The sequence below is a fragment of the Seriola dumerili genome, unplaced genomic scaffold, assembly GCF_002260705.1.
Source record: "Seriola dumerili isolate Sdu_G_001 unplaced genomic scaffold, Sdu_1.0 BDQW01000331.1, whole genome shotgun sequence".
Classification (NCBI taxonomy): Eukaryota; Metazoa; Chordata; class Actinopteri; order Carangiformes; family Carangidae; genus Seriola; species Seriola dumerili.
Window position 1 is genome coordinate 1,883,306 of NW_019174586.1, and position 27,231 is coordinate 1,910,536.

A 27,231-nucleotide genomic window follows, 5' to 3' on the forward strand; every position below is an offset into this window, starting at 1 on the left:
CCTGCTTTTGGTGTATAACATTTGCATATTGACACATATCACTATATAAGACTTAATTTTGTAATTGTCTGTACCTAGCGACCTTTAGACCTAATGAAATAAATAAGTATGTGTAATTTGCCAGTTGCTGTGATTTGGTCAGGTCAATTCTTAACACACAGTCTCTACATCAACAAAAGGTCATTTATATTTCCATGCACTTAGCACTGGAATTTCAGGTTTACTCAGTTCAGTTTCTATCAATCACTAATCACAGTCATTGGACAACAGCTCATTGATGTTCTTGCACAGCATCAGCAGAGGGGATGGATGACTGGTGTTGGGCATGTATAGACCCATCACGTCAGGAGCACTTAATTTAAAATGGAGAACATTTAATCCTTTTGTATTCAGCTTAGTAGGTCAAACTCAGATGGACGTTTTGTTTTTTTCTTTTCTTTTTCATGTTTTTTTTCCACCATCCACACATTCAGGAGTCACATTGCTAAAAACATTAAGACGCCCAGCTATTTTTTCAGTACTGTAAGTAGTCCTGAGCTTTAGATATTCAAATGCATATATGTATTTTCACAATTGTTTGCCTCCAGCAAGTGACGAGTTTGCTGACACTTTCCCTCTGATGAAACCCCATGTAACTTGGTATATCTGTATATCCATGTTTCTCTACAGTCTACTGCAAACTCATGGAGCGCTACTTGTGTTTTTGGTTTTGTGCCACACTAGAAGTGTCATGTAATTACATGTCCTCTCACAATTATCTTGTCACACGCACGACCGATGCTGTCTCTACAAATGGCTACAAGAACAACAAAAGTGACTGACAAGGTGATTTGTCAACTTCTCATGCAGTTTTTAGTCACAGCAATTTGTTTCCAAAGAAAGGCACCAAGTGAATCAGAAAAATTAATTCGATTTTTGCTCATGAATAAAAGGTCATAAAAAGGTTATAAATCTCGTGTGTATGGAATTACAGTAAAGGTAGATTTCACATTGTATTTTAAGGCCGTAAAAGCTCCAACATTATGTAATGAAGTTAATATAACTATCAGTCTGAGCTGCTGTGTAAAGCAATTTTGCCAAATGTTAGTTGCACAGTCCAAAAGACCAACTCTTTAATAGGGCTGTGCTTAGCTACAGAAAGGTTTATATTTTGATTTCCATGGTAGGGAAACATAGAACCACTTCTTCCTCTGTTTTATCCTAAAGGCAGCTGCTACAACCCAACAAGCAGGTGTGTGTGTTTGTTCACATCTGTACCTTTCACCATCTGTGGGCAATTGTATTTAACTGATTAGCTCCTTGATAGAGAATCTCCTTTGCTATTTAACATCTGCCTGGGTGACATTGCTGATCTTTTTTTCATTACCACTGAGAAGATAAGGCAGGAACTGCCTCTCACTTGCCTTTTTCAGTCTCCCAAGACAACAGAAAGATCCACTTTAATGCTTTGATTACCAGAAATGACCAAACTTAATTTCAGTTAATACAAAATGGCATACAGTTAATTTACAGTCGCCTTTAACTGGAACTAATAGCAGTTTACAACAGGGTAAGCAGTACTGAAGCAAATTGTGCTGTGCAGTATATTGCAGTTAACAAGCTTGGGGTCTTGCAGCATCTGGCACCAGCCTGTGATTCAGCAGAAGTCAGACAGCTTCAGGCCATAATGTAAAGATATGCCTTGTGCTCTAACGGGTGAGAATGTCCTGGCTACATTTACTGTGAAAATACTGAAATAGAGCCGAGTCCCAGAGGAGTGTGTTGACGTTGAGTATCACAGTATGGCGATAAACGGAATAACACTATGTTCTAGTCCACAGCCCATAGGATTCCCATCTGTGTTTTAGTGCAAGCACATGAGTGTACACATGAGAACGTACACACACGTAAAAATGTCCGCTCTGAAAGATAAGGGATTAAACTCTCAGGGTTTGGATGCAGTTAAGTGATCTCACCAATGGCTCTGCGGATGCTCTACAAAAGGTCGAAGGTTGTGGACTCAATTGGCCAAGCAGTGTTAAATAGCAGCGAACTTTGCTATTAGCTATGTCAGTGCCCTTTGACTTGTCACGGGTTGACTAGTTAACCACAAAATGTTATGAGAGAGCTGTTGAGGCTGTTCATTATATTCTCTGGTCTGGTGTACTTAGGCACACACCATTAAAAATTAATTGGAGTTTCTAATCTAAAATATCTATGATGTTTTAATATGGTAAGATAAAGCCTTTGTTTATAAAACATGTTGCATTTACTTACAAAGCACGAATAGTGATAGATCCAAAACACACTGAGCGGAACATGCTGTCACTTTGCACGACACCTGTGACAAATACACTGTTGCGTGGATCATGTCCAAGAACAAAAGGTTACAGAGTTCAGTGCCATCTGTCTATATTCATCTGCCTATGTTACTTTAGTGTACTGTATACCTCAGCTGTCTGAGCTGGTGTGGTTGTGTGTATCTATGTCTAATCTGAGTTGCCTTCAGCCACGGAATGCAGACATCGGACTAATGGGTAACACGCTGCACTGAAATCCATCACAAGACTGTCCTGACACTGAGAAATGGAAGCATGTGCTGTGAAACTGATTGACACACATAGAGTCTTTCTGAGGCAAAGCAACGGGCTCTACCGCTCTATCAGCTCTAAGTTGGCAGGTTTTATTTTTTTTATTGCAAGCTGTGCCATCTGTTGGGCTAAAATGTGCTGCATGTGGAATTTTGACATCAATAAGTGATTACAAAAATTGTTTTGGCACTGTATGTTTATCATAAGCAAAGACGACTGGCAGCATCTGTGCTGTGAATTAATAGATCTGCTAAATGATGGTTGAAAATCTTTATGCAGACCCACTTAATTACTGTGTGAGTTTGTCGAGAGGGCAAATGACAGAGAAAATCAAAAATGGCTCATATCTGTCAGTGCAAAACAACAGTGTCAAGAAGCAGCGTTATCTTCAGGACAAATAGAAAGTCATTTTACTAATTTGTTTGTCTTTGAAAAAAATTGTAAAATCAACTGGCGCAGCCTGTTGTTCAAGTTAAACAATAAAGAAACAGGATGATTAAACTCTTGTCCTCTGCTTGCTTAGCTGCACATCATTATTCCATTTTTCTTCTTCTCTAAAACGTCCCTCAAACACAACACTCGCATCCTTTTTCCAGTCATGTATCTTGGCTGATTTTGCAGCTGTGTGACCCGAGTCACCATCAACTGGGACAACACTGGAGGGAGCTGGGCCCTCGATGAGCCGTCCCCCGGTGCGTGTTTGTGTGTTTGCGTGTGTTTTTGTTCGCCTGTGTGTATGCTGATGCGTGCGGTTGGCCACACGCTTGCATACGTGCGTGCTCATGCACGTCTGGCCTCGTCAGCGCGGTCTGGATTTAACTGGATGATAGGCGCCCCGCTAGCTCTCGCTGTCAGTGTCATCTAAACACTGAGTCGTTCCCACAGACTCCAGCAGGCTTCTCCGCTGAGCATTAAAGCTAATCCTTCGTCACCTGCGAGATGACAATGGAGCAACGACTAAGTTCCCAGGGATAATTTGATACAAGTCATTGGCGGTCATTGCCGAAGGAAAGTGCATCAGCAGGTTAAATCTATCAGCAGAACCATAAATCATGCATGCAATAACTATTGTTTGATACGTCAGCAAGGACTTTCTTGTGAAATCAGATGCAAAATCCCATTGTTTCTTAAAAGTCTGAGAAAGCAGTGACCACAGCTGCATTTCTACTAAGTTACTCAAATGAGCCTGAAGAAGTTTCATCCACCTGTTTTCCACTCATCTCTTCGAACCAAACAAACCATATTATCCTCCTTCAACAAGACCACAGGAATTACTCAGAACTCATAATTCAATCATGCTGTGACTCCAAGGGGGGAGCTGTAAATCCAAACTGTGACAATGGAGTAACATGCAATCGATCTGCTAGGGGTATATGTATAGCAATTACATGTATAAAATCAGGTTAAAATGTATACAGACGGAGAAGGAGCTGGGCTATTTTTGCCGTATAGCAGCTATTTTTTAAAGTGTAAGATCTTTTTGTTCTCTTACATGGTCCAGTTAAACGTCTATAGGCACATTTACGGGCTACTTAAGAGTTTAAAGAAGGAATATGAATAGAAACAGGACATTGAGTACTTCTTGGTAATGAATGTACTCTTGCTTTAGCGCTTTAACGTTCACTCCAGGGATCTTACCCTCCGTGTTTTCACTTGCGGCAGCACAATTGAAAACTTGGATTGACTGCTATACACTCGCAGCATCTGTGCAGTCAGCCATTAAGCTATGCTGTGTTCATATGTAAATATGCACATAAATTTAGCCGAGCCACGCAGTTGTATTAAAACCATTCACAGGCCACTATTACTTTCTTTCAAAGGGGAACCTGATATCACTCAAAAGTGCAGCTGTGGAGTGGTGCAACAGGGAACTCATGTATATTCAGCACCTCACATAACTCTCCCCTCTAAATAACATCACGTATTAAAACCATTCAGCTCTGGGGTCTGAAAAAGTGCGGGGGCAATAGGTCTGCGCAGTCCCACAGAGGTACAGTGTGGATCCCATGCAAACAGAGAGGAGGGCTGAGGTCTGAGAGAACACGGTGTACGCAATGTTTCCTCAGCCTTGTCTGCGTGGTGAGGATCCCCTACCGACAGAGGACAGGGCGAGACAGACAAAGACGGGGCCAGATGTGCGGGCCCCCGTTCAGCTGAGTCTTAAAAGGAAACATGTTGCAGGTTTAATAGAAGAAAGCTTCGAGGAACGCTAATGAGAAAGTGCAATTAAGGCAGCCCCATCTCCTTCAGGAGTAAAACTAAAAATGTATATCCAGATGTCGGCCACCCGCATGCAAACTGTAAAACAAATACGTTCGGGCTATAAACATGCGTATTACATCATCATTCTTGCCGCTAAATTCAGGAAAGTTAAGGAGGACTTATTAGTGTTAATTACACTGCACTTTAAAAAGAAAAAAAAGTGAGAGCAGTAATTGCTGCTTTGAGGATGCTTTATCTCTTTCGTTAAATCCCTGATAAGGTCTTAAATTGTCACAGTATTAAAAGTATTAAATGGTTGGATAATGTACTAACATTACATTACATCACTTGGTTGATATTTTAACTGATGGGGTGACAATCATAAAGTTTTTCTGATCTCATTATACTTCACTTACATGAAAAGGTATTATTACATGTGTTTCTCATGATGCGCTAATCACCAGTGTACATGTACGCATGCATGCACGTATGTACGTGTGTCTCTTTTGTCCATTCACGTTTTTTGTTAGGTTTATTCCCACATCTGCCCTGGATCTATGTACTTTACACAACATCTGGAAAAAAAAAAAAAAACATCTGTAAAATTGATGACATGCAGTTATACAAAAAACTGTGTCCCTACGAAGTGCTGTGTTACAGTGGATCTGTCACCGCACGGACAGTTTATATCTGATTCAGCTGTGGAGATGCCCACATGGTTACTGATTTACTAAGAATCATTCACTTGCCTCCTCTCTGCTGGGCTGTTGAGCTGTGGCTGTAAGCCTGTGTGTCTGGTACAAGCCTTTTGAAGAGCAGGAAGTCAAACTTGGCTCATCTTGTGTCCTGAGGTCCAAGCCTGTTGTATACGTTACTGTATGCTACATTTATTACAGGTTAGAGTTATGTCTCGGCCACTAAAACACTTGTTTAGCCTGATTCAAGTTGTCCCTACATTTTTTGTTTGTTTTTTTTATAACTGATATCAGTCCAACAGGATTTTTAATGTAACACAAGAGCACTATTTCAGGATGTGACTCAGCCAGGGGAAGGATCAGCATCAAAAGCTGCTGTGTGATCCAAATAAACTGGGAACACGGTGATATCCAGCACTGTGCGGTGCTGGGAGAGGTTGTTTGGGAGTTCACAGGAACCCCAGCCTATCCTGCCTTCAAAAAGCCAAAAAAGCCGGCCCCTCAGAGAAAGACGCAAGTCTTGTAAGCTTCACTGATTGGTCAATTGAGTTTTTTTTTTTTTTTTCTTTTTTTTTCTTTCGGTCACAGTCCATTTGCAGACGTGCAGCAGAGGCGAGGAGAAAGGAACAGATAAGAAGTTGACTTCGGGATATTTGGTGACATTGCTGAATTCAGACTATCTGTGGGACAAATGCATTGTGGGGTGCCACCTTTCCTTGCATGAATGCTAAAATAACAGGAATAAAGTAAATATACAAGCACCTACGATATCACAATAACACATTGCATTCACTGAGTTTGAAGATGCCATCTCCATCAGTGTGGTTTTCTGGCTACTTTGAGCTGTGAATGTTACTTTGGCAAAACAAATGAGGAGCTTGTCTTTTTCCAATGGGATCATTCTTGACAGCACCTCTCAGCAACAGCTCATTGAGCGTGCTGCTTTGTAAAGAATGCAAATGTTTGAACTGAAACGTTGTGCTGTAGTTGCTGAAAATCAAATTAACTGTGTGACTGCCTTGCATTCTGCAAAAAGCAAACTGGTTTTGAATAATTGCAAAATCATTGTGAGGTTGGAGCTTCATAGTTTCATAGGGAATATTTTTGTTTTTTGCATTCAAATTCAAACATATGTGAATGATTACCACTGAGTATAAGCTTAAATCCAACATCACTTTCCCCATGATTTTCCAAAATAAAATAAATTTGAGGATTTTACAGCAAGATAGTTGTCTGACAGCAAAGTTGAGGTTCAAGCTCTCTTCCCAGAAACAAACAGGAAATACGTCCACTTGAAGTGACTCTTGAACTTGGACTTGGTCAGAGGACACAAGACAAACAGCCTTTTTCGAGATGTAATTTTCCTGGTGTCGAAGCTGCACAGAAGAGCGAGTAAACACGATCTGCCATACCAGTCATTGTATAAAAGGCGAGGGTAAACAATGTCGGCTGGATTGGCCTGCTTCCAGCGTGTACCCAAGAGGTCCAAAGTTCACTCATGAAACCACAGAACACTCTGGTGTCTGTTTTGCACGCACGCACCACACAGGTACACAATCGCACTCCCATGAAAGGAAAGGCGTGCGCTCAAGCGTGGACGCTCGCAACGCAGAGAGATTCATACCTTTGTATGCATGCAAAAAGGACAAACCCACATCGAGATACGAATACACGAGTTCACGGAAACGGATACGCATATGCACACGATGTTGAGGTCACAATCGGCATATGCAGAAAAAAGTCAGCTCAGACACACACACACACGCACAGATGCATACAAGCAGGCAGGCACAAGAACAACACACTCTGTTTTTGTCTGTCTGGACGTGTAAATTTACAGTGTTTGGCAGGCGCCCGCTCGCATTCTTAAGACACTGAAATAGAGAAATTCTTTACTAACTTGACACCTTTGGTCGGGCTGAACTCTTTATTCTGCTGGATTAAATACACTAAAGGGAGAAATGTTCCTGGAGATTTAAGGATTAAGACTGCCAGAAGCTGAGATCAATTCTGAAAATGTGATTCTCTGGCTTAAAAATGAAAACCATTTCGATAGCGAATGATAAAAGAACAAGAAGATAATGATGAGCATGGTTGAGATCTGCCGAAAAGAAATCTGAGGCTGACGTAAACTCTCTAATCAGATCTGGCATCTCGGCGCGGAGATGTACGTAAGAGCCCTTCATTGTTTTGAAGATGGACAGATTTGCCCCCGTAAGCGCTGTTTGGGAGCCAGTAAACTGTCACCTTATCTTCATGCCCAAATCGCAGCATTCAGACATTGATGGACGAGGTTCCCACGAGCACTGTGTCGCCTCAGCTTTATATCCGCACGGCAAGGTGATGGGGGAGAAACACGAGGCAGCAAAGTGAAAGTTTCGAATGCAATTAAGGTCAACGTATTCAAATATGTTCCCTGGAAAGCAATCACAACTCTCCAGCAGAAGAGAGAGGAAGAGAATGGGAGAGGTCAAAGGGGTCAAACGCTCTCCGGGCCAACGCACTGATCCAGGGTTGTCTTTGGCTTCGACCCTGTCACAACACGAGAGCAGCCTGCACAATCATGAAACGGGAGAAATATGAACATGCCAGGCTGAGCTTTGTTGTTGCAGGATCTTTGCACAGAAGAGCAGGTATGTGCCAGCATATGTATCAAGAGCGAGAGAGAGGTATCACAATATATTTTCCGCAATTAAAACATCCACCTATCATTCAGTCCATCCAAATGTGTTGTGACAATATGTTTAAAGACTGTGGCCAATTCAATTTCAATTGTCACATGAATGAAACTGATGTCAGTTACGCTATAGGAGCTATTTTGAGGAACTATTAAGGGATTTGAGGAACTGAAACAAAATCGGGTGTTTCAGTTTCCCACACCCACTGGACAACTCCTGACCTACACACACACACACACACACACACACACACACAAGTTCATGCATGCAGTGAAAAACTGCAAGTCATTATCTTTGTTTTCCAGCCTATGTGACTGTGGTGTTCTTACTCAGTGAGAGTACAATTATAGTCCAACCTCAAAAGGAAGGAGCACAGTGTGGCGCCTGCAAGGTAGCTGCCAAACTTTACAAGATGGACACCCCTCATAAAAATCATAATATATATATGCCCCTTGTTTGTTTTGTTTTATGTAAATATTGTTTATTAGAGAGGCTTGAGCTGAAAGTATCTTGCTTGTGACTGGTTGATTTAGCTGTGTTACTTTTGTGTCTTGTCTGCCACCTTGTGCACAGTCGTTTGTCCTGCCGTCTGGGCCTCCGTTCTTCTTCTCCTCCTCTGTCTGTGCTGCACGCCTCCTCCTCCTCAAACAGCTATTGTTATTCCTGCCCTCTCACACCGTCTCTGAGCAATAAATCCTATATGACTGACGTGCTTCAGGACAGCGCCTAACCCTGACTCTACCTCCAGATAATTATCCCGTGTCTGACCTGTCTCGCTGTTGTCTGGTACATGCACACCTATTTTTGGCACAGGTGTTGCTGTTGCGCCTTGCACGCTCATCCGACAAGGGGCAAGACAGTGCTAGACTGTTCTCTGTGTGTGTAATTGTGAGGCTGTATCTGGATGCAAGGTAGGAGGGATCACAGTGTAAAAAAGAAAAGAAAAAAAAACAAGAAAAAACAGCCTTGCGCACATCGAAGTAAGATACTTGTGTTTACTCTGTCAGTGTACCATGTCTTGGCTGTATTCCTGAGTAAAGGTGAACGCACAGTGATGCTGTCTGGTCATGCCCTTCCATCCTCTTGTTAAAACACACATACTAGCTCTACTCACATCTACTAGCTGTTGAAGTGCGGAAAGCAAAGTACAAATTGGGCAGTCACACACACATCATACAGCAACTTTAGGTGTTTTCTTATTTAGACTACTACTGCAGAAGGTTGTCTTTCGTGTGACACACACACACACACACACACACACACACACACATAGTATGTATGTCAGCATTGTAAATGACCTGTGTTCAGGCAGATTAAACGCTTTTTTGACACACCCATGGAAGTCAAGGAAGTGCAGCAAGATATTTCCTTTAACACTGACATACAGCTAACCGCACTTTGAGGCAATATCCCCTCTGTTTAACTAAACGGACACAGTGTAACTGTATGACTAGAAAATATCTATAATGCGTCTTGTTGTTTTGATTTCTATTGTTTCTATGCTCTTTTACCAAAGCTGTTTGTCTGTATGAAAAAAAAAAAAAGTTGCACAACTATCAAGCAGACAGACACAAATTAGGGCAATAACAAGAATCCATGGTATCGCGTTTCATCAGATCACTGTTCACCAGATACCCTGTGTCTGCACCCTGCAGCCCGAGGACAGCCCCTTGTTTTGTACTAAAGACCGAGCAGAGAGCTACCAAACACCAAAACAGGAAAATGCAAAAATGAGGAAGAGAAAAGGAGAGGAGGAGAAAGAGGGAGGGAGGAGAGGGCTTTCACAGCTGTTGTTAGGCAGTGTTTCCTCTGATAGGAGGCTTTGGCTGTACTCCCAGTTCTTTAGGTAAACTGTCAAAAAACATGGTTACCTTGAGATATGAAGGGGGCATGCGGGTGTGTTTGTGAAAGAGAAGGTAAGATTGATATGACAAATAAATAAAAAAAACTGAATGCACTTTTTGCTTTCGTTTATGCAATGGGCAAAAAAAAAAGAAAATTTGATCACATGATGTGATGAAACCTCTTTAAAGGTACAGATCAAACCCCCTTTTTATGTTTATAAGATGACACATCCTTAAACTTCTTCAGTCGGCTGTTGTGCAGGAGTAACAGTGCAGACATCTGCAAAACGTGTTAGCTTCTTATCATGGGATCAAGATGATAAGTAGAATGTAAGTCTTTAATCTGTCCTACTGCACGTCTCGTTGTGTTTGTGACAGCAGGTGCCGTGTACTGTTTAGATTATCACCCCAGGTCAACAGTTTTTACAGTAAATGCACATGTTTGTTTGTTTTAAACCATTAGGACCTTGGACAATGTGGAAATCTGTTGTAGACATGAATCAGTTTTTAACAAAGAAAGTTACCCCTGATAAATAAATATGAGAAAAAAAAATGTTGGCTCCAGACTCAAAGAAACAGTGGGGAGAGGTGCTTAGCGATGCTGTTTTCAGTGCGATGGCCTAGATATTATTGTCACTTAACATTGCAAGAAGAAGAAAATACTCATGGGACAAGTATTACTGTGTCTGAATCTGATATCTACTTCTAGAAAGCTGATTTGAATATGAAAAGGAGGAAGTGTCTTGCTACTTGTCTTCCAGTTTTGTTTTTTTTTTTCTGTTATATCCACCTCTTGCTGGCTGTCATGGAATAACAGCGAGGGACTTTGTTTTTTTTATCAGGGTGTTTCTCTGAGTTTCCCACTGATATCAACTATAATAGCATCCTTTCCCTCCAGAGGGTTAGGAGGTAGACCCATGAATAAAAAGAGTGCCAGAAATACACCACTCACTCAAGCCACTAAATAGATTGCATAACAACAGTAGGGAAAATTTTGCTCAGTTAGGGGAATTATGGCATTAATCACAATTATCAGGCACAACCCTTTCAATTATTTGACCAGCAACATCATTTTGGGATCAGCACAATAAAACTAAGAAAGAGTTCTAACAATAAAACTCCTTCTCTGGGTGCTCAGTCCAAACGGCAACTTCTGGAACTGAATAATGAAGCCAACACCAAGTGCCACAAACTGCAGTTCCTAGAATGAGGCTGGCTCCAAAAGCAAATCAATCCCCACAGACTCCCATGTTAAAATGCCCAACTCTACAGCAGAAATAAACACGTTCACAGCCAGATACAAAAAACGGTTTTGGTCTCTACAGCTAAGTTCCCCCTTTGTGGCAACTGTACGGGGGGGTGAATTTTCATATAACTCACTCATTTAAATTTTGTTAAGGTTTAAAGTTATGCATAATTGAGGGAGTGCCGCACCTCTTTGCACATTTTTGGATTAGAGTTGGTGTTCTGGTCAGAGCAGGAAATGTCCTCACGACCAATTTACTGCTGTGATATTAGAACTAAGAGTCTAAGTCCGAAAGCTGAAGTGAATATTTGGGGATTGCCTGGAATGCATCACGCCTCAGATGTGTTTGTCTTGCGTTCTGCTCCGAGATTTCCAACAACATTCATTCCAATTCAGACTAATGAGTCTCCTGACTAAATCCTGGAAAAAGCATGGACGGATTGCCAGTGTTTTGCCAACATTTCCACTCTGTTGTGTCTGTCTGTTTGTTGTGTAACCTCTGGTGAGAACAGGTCACTGTCTTGGAATCAGGCGGAGCACTCAGCCATTGTAAACCTACAGATTATTCATGGTTGGACTGTTAGAACATTCACCTATCCACCGCTCCGACCACAGATGCATGTGAACTGGAAACCCGGTTTACCCTCATGCGCGCGTCCGTTTTCAGCTTTCTCAGGCCAAATCTAAAATACTGCGGTGGAAATGACTGGATAACAATTGTCTTTGATTTATGCATGTAAGAAAGTCTGTCTTTCAGATTGAAAACAAAGCCCTAAGTTTGTTGTAAATTGTCTTTCTTGCCTTTCTTGCATGCAGTACTACCACCGTATGCTAACAAAGCTACAACAGTTGTTTTAACTTTACATTCTGGCCCAAGAAACTTGACAACTTATCAGCATTCAGAAGGGAAAAAGCAAAGTTTTATAACAGCTTTATTCTGTATGTGCACTGTTTCCCTCCCACACATCATGACCTGGCGTATGAGGTTAGCCTACAGCAAAGCAATGCTTAAATCATGCTAAACAAGCCCGAGGGCGATGGATCAGTAAAAACATTAAGATTGGGCAGAGCAAGTGTGTGGAAAAGACAGATGGAAATGTGGAGGAGAAAGAGAGAGAAGAGACATGTGCACCACACAGATGACTATGATTTCCTGTTGAATTCCTGTAGATGTGAGCCTCTACTTTGGCAGCATGGAAAAGGATTTTTAAAAAAGGGCTCAAAATTAAAAAAGATGGGTCCTTTTTAAAAAAAAAAAATGACTCCAACATATAACATATTCATTGCTTACATCGTTTTCATTGGAATCCATTTAATCTGTATAGCTAGAAACTTTCCTCTCGACTTGTTCAGAGTGAGCACTAAGCTGTGCCTTTATAGGTGAAGACTGGGTCAACTATCAGTCTTCCTTCTCAGCTCGAGCTCTTCCACAGCAAAAGACGCTCCTACTGACGCAAAAAATAAAACCTCTTGACCCTAACCAACTTCCACACCGTTGGCTCACGAGTACTGAAAGGTCGTGACCTCGAGTGTTACATAAATTCCCCTCTCTCCCTCTCTTTCAAAGCGTTGCAGGCTCCACTTCCCCTTATATGACACCTTGCATTCAGGCCAGTAATAAATAGGTCTTTGTGTGCATTGCAGCCCCCTGAAAAGACTTGTGTTAGAGACATGGATGGCAGTCTGGATGGAATGTGTGTGTGAGTGCGTGGCGTGCACGGGTACATGCACAAGAGGGAGATGAGAGATGGGAGTTTTTGGAGTCAACAGATGAAGAAAGGAAAGGAAAAAAGAGTTTCAACATTTGTCAACATTCCTCCCAGAGTCCCACACTTTCTTGGCAGCGGCCTCGCTGGTCATCGGAGTTGTGTTACTTTGCTGCAGAAGCATCTACATGTTTTCAGATGGCTGTTGTTTAGCCTAATCGCAGACTGTGTAAACACCACGGCATGCAAACATAATGATGAGTCTGTGACTCACTCCTCTCCATGACAGCATACTGGAAGGAATGCAGAAAGAGGTCATTTAATGTCACTGGTGCTAATTGCTCCTTATGATGGCACAGTAAGATGGCAGGGGAGAGAGGCATAATGCCCCATCAGATACGACCAGCGCAGGCTGCCCCATGGTACGGCTGCCTGCCTCTTTTAAACGCTCTGACACAAAGACAGAAGTGAGGGCTTGGACAGGATGCATCTTGTTATTTTCGCTCATTTGAGTCTGTTAGTGCCTCCCTCTCCATCTCCCTCTCTGTCTCTCTGCTGAGGGGCGGCCAGAAACAATCTCAGACTCACTGAAACTTGGCACATACGTTCATTTTTCTCCTCTCTCTCTCTCTCTCTCTCTCTCTCTCTCTCTCTCTTTCTCTCTCTGGCAGGCTCTTGTCTGCCAGAAAGTTATACAGAGAGAGAGAGAAAAAAAGAGCCTGGCAGAACAGGTCCACCTTTTCATTTCACTACTGCTGCCTGCCAATGGAACCAAACTGCTCCTCATGTCTCTCCTTTCTGCTGCTGAAGTCACATTGAGGAGAACTGGCTTAATTTTAAGAGCCACAGTTGTATGCAATAAAATGCTGATATAATCAGCTTTTTTCTTTTATGGTCCGTGACTCGCTGCCATAACTGCATTGTCATCACTGAGGGAAAATAGTACATTTGGAGGTTTTTCCTGCATCACATTTCTCTGGTTTCCTCTTTTCCTTTGTTGTGTTGTTTAGTTCAATCGTTTGCTTTCTTCTTTTTTAAATTTCCGTCTGTCTCTCTTTGCTTTCTCACAGAGTGCCTCTCCAATAGTGCAGGAGCACTTGAGGCCAGTGAGAGTCTGGAAATTTGGAAGCACCAGTAACAAACAGGAAACCATATTCATTACACTAGAGTCAGAGTTTGATTATGGTTCATGGGGATTTGCCAGTCATTTGGCCTTTTTAGAGCATGTATACTGTAAACTGTAATTCAGAGTGGCAGTTATATGACATTCAGTTTCTGCCAAGCTCTGCTTTTGCCTTCGAAAAAAAAAAAAAAAAAAAAAAAAAAAACATTTAGCAACGAAGTTCACTGCATACCCCAATTCATCTGATGAAACAAATGCATTGCACCAGGTTGCCCAACAGGTTTCTCACTCCGTTTGACAGTTCTGTGAAGTCCCTTGCTTGTTTATTTTTTCTTTTTCTCTCAATGTTGTTCAGAGGCCCAATTAATGATGCAATTACGGATGACAGCACAACACAGGAGTTCCCAGACACGGGGCAGGTGTTATTGGGGTGACACAGCTTTCACAGTGAGGTTCAAACTTCAGAGAGCTTTAATTGAACTAAATGTTAAAACACCACTGAGGTACTGTGGATTAAATTAAGGATGTGATTGTGTGATGGGAAGCAGATGTCACTGACTCCAGTATAAAGCCACTTATACATTTACATTTAGTTTTAAACACCCACATTACATAATTTTTAATGGTCCAAAACAACATAAATGTGCTTAATTGAGTTTGACATAAACTCTCTGACCATAATTGTGTTCTTTTTATGCTTCTTAATACCAAAATCATTACCATTTTGCCCATTGCGTGGCAGGAAAGTCATGTTTGGGAAACTTTGCGCAATAAAATTACACATCCACTCAAAGAGTTCCAAATTGTTTGCTATAGCGAACACAGAAGTTCAGTCCGAAAAGAAAAACACAGGGAGTTGCCAAACTGCATATGTCTAGTAACTTCAAAAATAGAACCTGTGATTGGCCCTGGTGCTGTTACCTTTCCTGTGTTGTGGTAATCATGATTTCATGACCTGGAGAAGAAATTGTTTTTTCCTCGAGACTCAAGGAGTACTTCTCAGTAATGGGCTGTGGCAACATCGTTGCTAAAGTATGTCCAATACTAGCCCCATGCCCTGCAGGGTAAAAGACATCTTAAGAGTATGTAAGTGTGTGTGTGTGTGTGTGTGTGTGTGTGTGTGTGTGTGTGTGTGTGTGTGTGTGTGTGTGTGTGTGTATGTGTGTGTACTCATGTATATTTGATAAGGCTGTACACATTTGTGTGTGTTTTGAGCAGATACAAAGTGATTTCCATGTGCATCCTAACTTCCCTGCAATTTCCCTGTGCATGTGTGTGTCTGAGTGTGTGTGCTTGTGTGCACTCTGGTTAGGGTACATCATGTACCCAACCTGCGTGTGAATAGTGCCCAGGGGGAATAAGATAGGCTAATGATAGGCCTCCACAAAAGCGCTGTCTGGCTGCATTGTGCAGCAGACTATTGTGGTAAGAAAACAAAACTGAGTCACTGTGGGATAACAGCACTCAGGATTATGAAACCAGCGTCCAGAGAGAAACAGATGGAATATGTGTCAGAATGAATCTGAAAAGACTCTGGGTATGTCAGTCCTTTTAAAGGATGCTGCCAGGCAAAGAAAAAAAAGTGAAGTTGTTTTTTACACAAACTCTTTGGATACACAAAGAGACAAGTTTTCACGTGTTCAGTCGGCAAAATGACTGACTACCCATTGGATCTGGAGAAAGAAACAAAACGCTCATGAAAAGAATTTGTTTCCACTCCAGATCTACTGTTCCTCACCTCTGCCAAACTGTAACTTGGCCCTCAGCAGCAGGGTGGGTTACCACATTCGCACTTCCCATGCAGAGTTAGTGAAAGAGTGGGAATCCCATAGTGATCAAAATAGGACATCACCACATTTTTACTGCCCTCCAGCCCACAGCTTGTGCCGCTCAGGCTGGGTGGTGCTAAGTCTAATAACTCAATCATTTCAGGTTCCCTCCATTTACACTATGAACTCCACTCTAGACAATACGCATATTTTCCATTGCCTGACTAACGCTGTGGTACCGTAGGTTGTCGTGTGCGAGCTGCAGTTTGACGAAAAGAGCAAATCACACGAACCTCTAATACCAAGCGTTATGCAAGCTGTGTTACTGTCTAATGCCTATTTAAAGAGAGTAATTTTAATATATTGACTGTTTGTGACATGCTTACTCACTGTCAAGTACAAGGCACTGTGTATGTGTATATGTGTGTGTGTGTGTGTGTGTGTGGGTGGGGAATGTGTGTGATGGCAAGTGTTGACAGACTGCATTATTATCTAAATAGGCGCCATAGCTGTGGTCCAAACAGATAAGGCAGTGAGTGCAAGCCATGGTCACTCCAACCAACCCCCCCCACACACACACGCACACACTTACATAAGTCCAACGGCTGCCAACTAGAACAACTGAGATGGAGAGAGAGAAAATGAGGAAGGAGAAAGGGAGGGAAAAACAAGGATACAGAGAGAGGGATGTGGCGAATGGAAGAGGGAAGGACGGAGAGAGTTGCATGCAGATGAAGCATGAAAGGATTTTAATGGATGGGTGGTACTACATCCGTCTTTTGAAGTATTTGTGGAATGACTTTTTTAAGAATGCTTCCCTTCTTTCCGTTGTTGAAATATTTCCCAGTTTGTACTTTCCATAACCATCTCACAGGTGTCTGCACTCAGCTGTGCTGTACTGGGGTGGAGATCCATGTCATTATTTCGGCTTCACATTTATTTTTCATGGGCTTGTTTCAGGAATCCTTCATCATCTTTTTAAGTCATGTTTATGTGGCACAGCTGAGCCTCATGGGCTCCAGTACAAAGAGTTCTTTTTTTTTTTAAACAGAAACCACAGTATTATTCTGAACCCATTTTGCCCCATGATCACAAAAAAAAAAAAATGGGGAAAAAAAAGTATTTACTTTACACTTTGGTTCTGGATATTTATGATTTATGACTGTAGCATGATAATAGTCATGACACAGAAATTAAGCAATGAGAAAATTGCCCTTTGATGTTTCACTAATTGCAGATTAGTTCATTAGTTTGTCTCAAGTTTTTTTGTTGTTTTTTTTTAACTCCCAAATAAATAAGATTTTCATGGTCTAATGCGTATATATTTAGCACATTTTACAAAAGTAGATTGATGCAAACAGTAACTGCAAAATTAGTATACTGTGGTGCTTTCAAAGCACCTTAACAAACATGTTTCTTTCTCATGTATTTGATATAATTTTTTCCAAAACAAGGCAGTTGAGAAGATGAGTTTTCCAGCACACTCTGATCTTGAGGATTTGATTCAGATGGCAAACGTGACGTGTTGCTTATACATCTCTAATCCACCTCTGGTACAAACTGTATCTCAACTCTCTCTGTCACTGAGGACAAAAGAGCTTAGCTGGATTCTGCTGTGGTGATGTGTCAACAACAACATAATGCTGTGGGTCACCTCTGTGTACTGTATACTGATAAGTGTGTTCATATTCGTGTGTGAGTGTCAGTGTTGCCAAAGAGTGTGTCTTATGTCTCCCAGACGGACGGATGAATGACTAATTCCTGACCCTTGCAGCTGTCATTGAAGAGCATTGGTTGATTAAGAGATTCCAGGATGTATTTATGAGACAATAACAAAACATTTCCAAAGAAGGTCATCATGGAGTCTCTAACTAAACCTTAAAGAACTGGTTGTTATCCATCATTGTCAGCAATGATTCCTGTGAAAAGTCCAAAACCAACAATCCCTGAATTCGTCTTTCAATGTGTTCAAACTTCCCGAACCTGTTTGTGCTGTCAGCCTCATGCCCATTTGTTGCTCCTGAAGACATAAATCTATAAAAAAAACAGGGCATGAATATACAATTACAAGGCTAAATAATTTCTTAAATCAAATGGGCACTGAAACAAATTTTCTCAAGCAAGTGTAAATACTGTATTATCTATTTTTAGCTGTAATCTGCTAATAGGTGCTAGGACTGTGTGAGTGGTCAGGTCAAAATAAACTTCAGTCCCCATGGTCATCATAATAAAGACTGTCTGGCTCATACAAACAATACATAGAAGGTTCTCTACATGGAGAGAAACTTTTGTAGCCGTCGAAACAAAGTGCACAGAAAGCAGAGATGCAGTAACTGATTAGCATCTGATTAGCATGTTATGTTTATCATGTTGTTAGGGGCAACGGAACACGGAACCACAACATCATTGGTAAAGAAAAAAGGGCTTGTACACAGGAGGTTGCATCAACCTATGGTACAGGGTGTGTATGTGCATTTCAGAGTTGACACACACTGTCTGTTGAAGAGGGTGGGAATAATGACATATATTGTGTGTGTGAGCACTGAAAGGCACCACATACCTTTCTCACACACACACACACACACACACACACACACACACACACACATGTACATACACTTGGGCACAAACCAGTCAACAGTGGCTCCAGGCATCTTCTGGCACAGGACCAAGGGCAGCCTATTCACACAGTCACAACACAACAAGGCAGTAACTCAAGAGGTCCATTAAAAAGCCATTATTGTACATCCCTCTTTAAACTGGGCCCACAGTGATAAAACCGGGCAGAGGGCTAATGTGTGGTGCAAACACACCAAATGTAGACAAACATGTGTTCGAAAAACCCAATCTTTTCCAATACTGTTAATCAATCTCTTGCTCTCTGTCAGTTTTCCACAATGGAGTGGTCAAAGCCTGTGTTATTGAGGAAACTCATAAAAACAGCCGTAAAACAAACACTTTTCATAGCTTTTTACTTCCTGCCGCGACTAAAGAATGACTTCCTTTACCTATGGAAAAAGGTTGCTACTTTTACCCCTGACGTCTGCAGTCCGCCTATATCTGAGAGTTCGACTGAAGTGTCAACAGCGCACTATTTTTAGCGGGTCCTGTCTATGTTTTGTCTTTGCGCAGGGCCTCCTGTCTGGCTGTTTGTCTACCTCTGACTCTTTCTACAGTTATCTCTCCCACTCGCTCTCCTTCTCTCTCTCTCCCTCTCTCTCTCTCTCTCTCTCTCTCTCTCTCCTGACATTGCTCAGACCTCGCCTTCACGGCCTTTGTTTGTTAGGGATCGGCTCCTAAGACTTGCCCGGCCATGAATCTGTTGTTCCACCCCAATATCCTTCCCTTTGCCTCCTCGCTACTAATCCCCGAATTTTGTTTACATCCGTCTCCCCTGCCACCTGCAACCCATGAAGTTACGTAACTCTCTTCAAACCTCTGTGGGACACTGTGTTCTTGTTTTTTTGTCTTTTTTACAGGAGACACGAAATTACACTGTTTAGTTTTCTTTGCGAAAAAAAAAAAAAAAAGAGCTTGGATTAAAAAGAAAAAAAAAAGTGTAATTGGATACAGGTTCTGTCGTCAGCAACGATGTGTCTGACATTTATAAGCCTTTCATGTGGGCAAAACTGGGAGAGAAAAGAACAGGGATGAGAAGAGTACTTTCAAACTCAGCATATTTCTCCTCCTTCATAATATATTGTGTTGTACCTACGCTGGACTTTAGATTACACCGCTCTCTCTGAGGGATTTCTTTGTAGCAGTGGAAGTGATGTGAAATTTGAATTTCAACACTGATGCTGCAGTTAGTTTCGCTCTGATCCCTGTGCCTGTTACAGCTTGTAGCAGCTTACATATGGTGATTCGTAGACAATGATGCTGTAACTGTGCTGTGTGTTTGTATTGATTGTGCCCCATGCTCTGGGGATCTTCTTTCGTTATATAGAATGGAAAAAAAAAAAAAAAAATCCTACGAACCTTCCAGCTGTATATAATACAGAGGAAACTGTGTTTTGTTTGCCTTATCCCACATCTTTACATTCCTCGCTGATTTCTATGCTTCTACAATGACACAATGTTATCTGCAGAACAAGCCTCAGTACACCGGGCGCAGGGAATAGGCAGATGCCATTTACTTATAATTTTACAAGTTCAGATGTGAGTGAGCAGCTTGTTTCTCCTCTCTTCCTCCCACGTGTTGTTTTCACCAGCTTTTTCAATAGCAAAGCATAAAGCCTGTAAAATCATTTATACACAACAAAAACATCCAGAGGATCCCTGTGCGAGTGCTTCGAAAGTGTGTATCGCCTTTGTGTAAGTATAAGTCTTCTATGCAAATGATTAGCCGTCATAGTCTGGGCAGGCAGAACTGCCCTGTGACTGATAGCAGATAGCAGTTTTCCAGGTGTCACCTACATGTAAATGAACTGAACAGGTCAATCTCCAGGCATGTCCAACACAAAGTCGCTATTTACTTCTTATTCTAGTGCACTGTAGAGTACTGATTCACTGTCATGCACTAAAACTAGAAATGTGAAACTGCTTAGTAGAGTCGCCTTGGAGTTGAAAAACGTACTGCTGCTAAATATACTTGTATGGATTTCTGGGCCGCTTACACATGGCAAAGATACTTTACTTTCCATAACCTTTCCACATTGGATAACTAAACATAGGTCTCCACTCCAAAAAAATTGACGGCTGGTAGCAAAACTATTTAGTGGTTTATATTTGGATCACAGAGTGGAGCTTAAACACCCAGCAGGGTCTCTGACACAGCTGGATCCTGTCTCCTCTCCATTGTGGGAGGGCTAGGTCATGTTCAGTAGTCAACTGGACGACAGCCAATGGCCAATGGTCCTCTCAGGCCAAAAAGAGGAACTTTTACCACTTTAATGAGGACTATAGGTTGCCAGGGCAACAAAGTGTCAGAGGTATAAATAGTTATGTCAACTAGTCAGAGGTTGTAACTGTGGTGTGGGAATCCTTTTACTGCCATTTTTTTTTTTTTTTTGTAGAGTTTTTCATATAAAGCACAATAGCACCTCCAGTCTTGTCCCACGGACAGGCTGATGCATTCAATTGTATTCGGACATAACAATCAAAGTCTTTCCCAGCGAGGCGGCGCAATTCTTTCTCTTTTTCAGTCAACAGACCCGAACCAAGAGATGGTAGTTACACATACCATACGCCCTTTACGCATGCCGCGCTACAAACAAACTTTCTCAACTGGTTTCGAAGCATTTTTCTCTCCTATGGTGACGAGCTACAGACAGGTAGGCCACATGAAAGTCTGCATACCTTTCAGTCAGAGGTGTCGCGCTATTTGATTAAGTACTGGAGCGCCCCTATGGCATTTACTTGATTGTGCCAAGCAAATGAAGCCACATCGGAAGCATCCATTCTGGCAAAAGTTGCAGTTCAGGTGGAGTTAAGCTAAGCTAACAGGCTAAGTTAGCTTTCGTTTCCAGCAGCATTGTGTGAATGCATCACAAGTACGGAAATGTCAGAAGGGGTGAATGATGGATGAAAGGACAGTGACACAATCAACAGTTTAATTCACCGTGCAGCTCGAAGGCTACCGGCAGCTATTGGCAACTTTTAAGATGGAATGTTTTCTTCTGCGTCACTCACCTTAAATGTCAATATGAGAACTCTGACCTTTCAGTTTGTTTTTATTGGCTCTCTTATCAGATACAGGCTTAACTGATGATTGGATCTTCAATTGCTTAAAAAAGATTTAGATGAATTTCAACTGTATCATGTGAACTTCAGATATTTTATTTCATCACTTGGAGAGAAAAAAGTGGCAGAGCATTGTTCCGGTGCGTTCCAGCAGCACTACATCAATGCTTTCGATCTCTTAAAACAAATTTTCTCTCTTCAAAGGTTTAATAGATGGATTATCGAGGTCTCTGTTGACTGAAGGATGTAAACTCTTCAGCCCTGTCCCCACGGTTAGTGGCTGCCACAGTCAGTGACATCTTTTGTGCCGCCGCTGGTTTTGATGTTCTTCTTCCTTTGTGTTTTGACTACTTATACTGACCGACTGACTGACTGGTCACAGACCTGAAGTCCTGCGATAAATGTTACTGTGTCACCGCTGCGGGCTCTTCACCCCTCTGAACCCTGGCATGTGATGGTGTTTAGTGGCTGCTAAGTACTGACTGACCGCCTGGGGTGAAGGTGTGCAAGAGTACTTCTTTCATTCCAGCCAAGTGTAGCTCACTAAGCCTCAAAGTAAATCAGCACATTTCCTCTGGTTTTATCCTGTGGAAATCACAGATCCTGTCCCCCTCAGGGGCTCTCTGGCTCTGCCTCAAACACCAAACAGGACTTATGAGTTCAATTTCTCCTCTCAGCACATTTCCGTGACCCTTGAATCATTTACATAACACGTTTGCTGGCCGCGGCCACTGCCTCATACTGATATTCAACAAGTCCAAAAGAGCATCCTGGCATCCTTCCATGGGCTATGCTGAACATTTTATTCTGTTAACAAGTGGCAAATGAGAGTGATGGCTGCTTGGCAGATTGACCACCCAGGGTGAAGTCACACAGTAAAAACTTCAGCCAGGCTTTCATCAGAAGCTGGGCCCTCCCGAAGTGAGCACTTGAAAAATGCATGAACTTCTGCAAACCTCAGCTCAGCAAGGCAGCTTTCTTGACTGGATTAGACTGTGAGCACATGTGTGAATGAATGAGTGCGTTTGTGTTTCTGCATGAAAAACTGTAAGGGTACACGTTAGAAATCAATGTTTTAATCCCGCAAGAAAGCCTGTCCATGAAAGCCACATGATCCGTGTCTGTGATTCCCTCTTGAGAAGGGAAGGTTCAGGAACAAAGTGTTCTGACTAAAGACTCTGTTTGTCAGGCAAACAGTTGAGCTGGCACAGACAGATGCACGGTCACACTGGCCAATGGCATGGGCGAACACATGCCTCTGCCTCTGAGCCAGAAACGTCACAAATATTGGCTCTTGTAACCTGATTTTTCTCACCTCCTGGGAGATGCCAGTCCTGTGTGTGATTCATTTTTCACATAAGCAGATACAAAGATCAAATTTTAATACTGAATTATTTTCTCCTAATGACATTGTATGAATATTCTAATAAATTGGATAACCTTGAAAGTATAACTTTGTGGTTAGTGAAGAAATAAATGAAGCAGAGCAGAAAAGCTCTTGTGTAACCCTTTTAACAAAGCATTGCCAGCAGGCACTATTCAAAGTATGATATTGTAAACACTGAATGAAGTGAATAATAAGTCAACTGAGCGTATCCAAGACGCCTAAGAACAATTTGACCGCACTGTACTGAAATAAAAATCTTTTGTTTGAAAAGCAGTATTTGTTCACTGATTTATTTAGCTCTCTTAGTCAGAAGGGAGCACCAGCTGGAGCTGGAGCTGCAGTCCTCAGCCCAAAGTTCCTTCACCCGATGTTCTTCATCCTTAATGACACACCCTTGCTATCATAAATAAATAGAGAACAACTTGTTCCTCTATTCAATAATGCAGCTCCACAGCAAGAACCATATCACCTAAAATGGTGTCAGATTAATTAGCATTCAAACATGCAGCTGTTGTGTAACTTAACAGACGGAAAAATAAAGTGAGTGTGGGAGTCTTTCAGATAGCCTGTATGTGATCTTTTATTCAGGGACAATTTAGCCTTGTTGTCTAATTATTAAGTGATATAAAATGTGATACTCTGCATCAGCCTGAGAGTTTGGCACTGATAAGCTTTTACAGCCAAGAGCAACAAAATCAGGTTAAACCAAGTTATGGTCTAATTATCATCACCATCAGCCCCATCACTTTCAGTGCACAATAAATGGACTTACATTTATTGTACCATCTGTAGTCATGTGATAACTGTCACAGGAGATAAGAACGGTCTTTAACAGCCATAACATATAGCAAAGTTAAATCAGGTTAATATTTAACGTATTTGGATATTTTGTAGCAGCCGGGCTTCTGGAGAAGTTTGATAAAATACTGATAACATGTCTTGGCCAGAGAACATTACTGATATGATATCGCCCTTAAATAACTGAAGCAGTGATAGCAAATATCATACCATACTCATTCTAGGCAATTTTTTATCAGGACAGACATTATTACAGATATCCTTTATCTGACTAGGATGGGAAAAAACGGGTTTTACCTGAGATGTGTTAATTAATGTCATTCAAAACAAGGGTATTTTATGGATTCACATACCAGAGGGCAACTTGTGTTGTAAAGCTGTATACGCGCTGTCTTTTTTTTTTTAAAGCTAGAATTGCTACCTCACATTTGTCTGTATGTCGCCACTGACCAGTTAAGTTGCAGGAAATACGTATAGTCACAATCTGCACTTCCTTTCCTGTGTTAGTGTTCAGCAATGTGCAGAGAAGTGTGTTTTTGCAGACATTAAGTCATGATGTCACAGTGAAGTTGGCCTTTGACCGTTTCAATATAAAGTGTCATGACTCCATCATTTTATCCTTTTAGACATGAAGTTTTGTCATAATTAGCGTATGAATTCTTGTGAGGGCACAGTGACCTTGACCTTTGACCTTTGAGTACCAACATCTAATCAGTTCATCCTTGAGTCCAAGTGAATGTTTGTGCCCAATTTGAAGAAGTTCCTCCAAGGCGTTTCTTGACATGGCAGTTGTGACAGACCTCTACTCTTCTTCCTTTTTTTTTATTGCTTTAACTTGAAATGTAATGGAAGAACTCAGCTATTGGTTCAAATATACAGTGAGGCTGGGGGCAAAGGTCAATTTTGATCAAGACTCCTTTTGTACACCAAAAGAAAACCCTCTTTTATTGCCAAATTATCAGATCAGTGCTATCACATGTCGTATGTACTGTACGTCTGACACATATGTCATGATCCTGTAACACATATCTCTGTTTTACAGACACAAATGACGACCACAGAGTATATGACATTCAAAGGTGGCCCTTACAATGATAACAGCTTTGTGTTGTTTTAACTGCCATTTCCCCTCAGATCTGTACGTTTCCCTGCTCCTATAACCACCGCAGACCCTATGTAATGACAGCTTTTCTCACCGAGCGCTGTACAGTAAGTGCTGGCTCGGGTTCAGGAGTTCAGTGATGGTCAGAACTGTAGCCGACTGGAAAGATGGTAACTGTTAATTTGAGGCTGAAGTCATTCGACAGTAGCTGCCAAACAAACTGTCCAACTGGCAGCAACTTTGTAGCAGGACATTCTCTTCCTCACAAAAACTGCGAGGTGAGCTGCCAAACACTGTTTTATAAACACTATTTGGTGGAGACTGAGAAGGAGTCAGGCCAGTTTTAATTGACCTCTAGCAATAAAAGAGCATTTTAATTGAATCAGCATGACCATAAACTGCTGTTTTAGAGTAACCTTGTGTTTTTGTAAGACGTTCTTTTTAGGTTAGGTTTTGTTTTCTGGCTTTTCTCTCTCTCTCTCTCTCTCTCTCTCTCTCTCTCTCCACGTACCGTTTTGTTGTTTTGAAGTAAAGATCTGTCAATACCAATCATCACTTCTACTTTCAGACTGAATCCAGGAACAACATTTCTTTCTCAAGAGTAAAAAAAAAAACAAAAAAAAGTATTTATGATTGTCCTTAAACTGCATGGCCTTACTCAAGGAAAACAAATTATAACACTGTTGGGTAATGTATCAAATATGTTGCATGAAAGACACGGAGAGTGCAGATGTAAATAGACACGATGAGCTGCATAAACATTTGGACATTTGAAAGTTTTGGATACATATTGTAATTACTTAAATGTGAAATAAAAATGAAAGAAAAACACACAGTGCTTTTTTTATCAGGCATAGACAAAGATGCATCCAAATTAAACTTGAGAACCTGCAAGTTTCTATATACTTGTGAATGATATGTAAGTAATGGTGTGCTTTCACAGTCTTATCTGAAACTCATTTCTGGAGCATAATCAAAATGAGTGCCCTCTTCCTGGCCTATACTTAATGCATAACAGTAAATACTTATGTCAGCCTTTTCAGGAGAAGTGCTGATCCAGGAGAACTGATTAGTCTCCAAAACCATCTGTTCATTTAAACAAAACGAAAGTCCACCTCTCCAAAAGTGGAGAGGTGGACTTTGCACTTACTGTCTCGAGCACGAGCAAAGTCTAACTTTCAGATGGAGACCTTTTATTTTCACTTGTTACCTCATCAGATAAGCATGATGTACCTGTCAGATAAGCAAACAACAGACATACCTGTGGAAGAAGAGCAGTATAGACAGCATGGTCTGGTCAATGTTGCTGTTGCAGATCCCTTCATTGAGAAGGAAGCAGGGGTCTCTCACAACTGACTCCAGGGAGTCCTGCCTCATGATGTTGTTCAGCTTGTCCGTGTTCAGGTTCTGGTACATCAGCTGGTTACGGAGCTGGCGGAAGTGATTGACACTGGGGCTGGTGGGGCTTCCCGGCAGGCCCCCCGTAGTACCGAGGCCCTGAGCCGGACTGCCAGACATGGAGTCGTCACCGCCGTTGGCCAGGTCCAGGCAGCAACTGCAGCAGTCCAGGCCGATGGGCGAGCGGCAGTCATCGTCTGACATCTCGGAGGACAGGTGGATGAACAGGAAGGACGCCCAGGTGAAGAAGGGCAGGTGCAGGAATCTCAGTAAAGGATGACAGAGACTGGGGTGTATGAATGACAGACAGAGCTGTCAGTAACAGGGTGTGCTCCTCAGCACTGACAGAGAGACAGACAGGCAGCGTGGGCTGGTCTAGTGTACCGTCCTGTCTCCACTCCAGGGCCAGGAGGGCTAAATGGCAGGTTGAGTTCCTCCCTGAGAAGTGCAGTCACGCTGGGCTACTCTGCCTGCTTCTATCCCTGAGTTTCCCCTCCTGCGGCTCTGCTGCGTTTAGCCTTTTGTTCGGGGCGACGCTGCTGCAATGTGTTGCTACTGTGGCAGGAGAAAGAGTGAACGCCCCACACACACACACGCACACGCTCATACACACTCACTCACACCGATTCAGCAGGAGTGGCTTGAAAGCAAAACCCAGAAGCTGCTTGCTGCTTATCACTTTTTTCCCTGCACTTTTTTTTTTTTTTTTTTTTTCTAAGGTTGGCGTGCCTAGAGACAGAGGGAGGGAGCAAAAAGAGAGGGAGGGAGCGAGAGAGGGTGGGGAAACCCGTGTGATTGGTAAACAGCATAGCTGGTTACACGTACTGGGCCCTCCTCTTTTCTCTTTCAGCATAGCCGCGCACGCATTAGGGGAAGGGAAACAGAAAGGGAAGGAGTGAAGCGTCAGAGCATGCTTGAAACATGTGCAGTTCCGTCAGCTCCACCCTGCCATGCTGACAGCACAAGGAGTGGCTGAGTGAGGGAGGCTGCGGGAACACACACAAAGCAGTAACATGATGTCTGTCTTGCTA

General features: G+C 42.1%; 1 protein-coding gene across 1 annotated transcript in view; it reads right to left on the reverse strand.

Annotated features, from left to right (window-relative positions):
* Positions 1-26,844, reverse strand: part of LOC111232363 (TSC22 domain family protein 3-like) — a 37,594-nt gene extending 10,750 nt beyond the window's left edge. The window contains exon 1 of the mRNA XM_022759848.1: positions 26,064-26,844. Within this exon, the coding sequence (XP_022615569.1) occupies positions 26,064-26,404 (341 nt within the window). The 5' untranslated portion in view covers positions 26,405-26,844. The remainder of the gene's footprint in view (positions 1-26,063) is intronic.
* Positions 26,845-27,231: the final 387 nt, after the last annotated feature.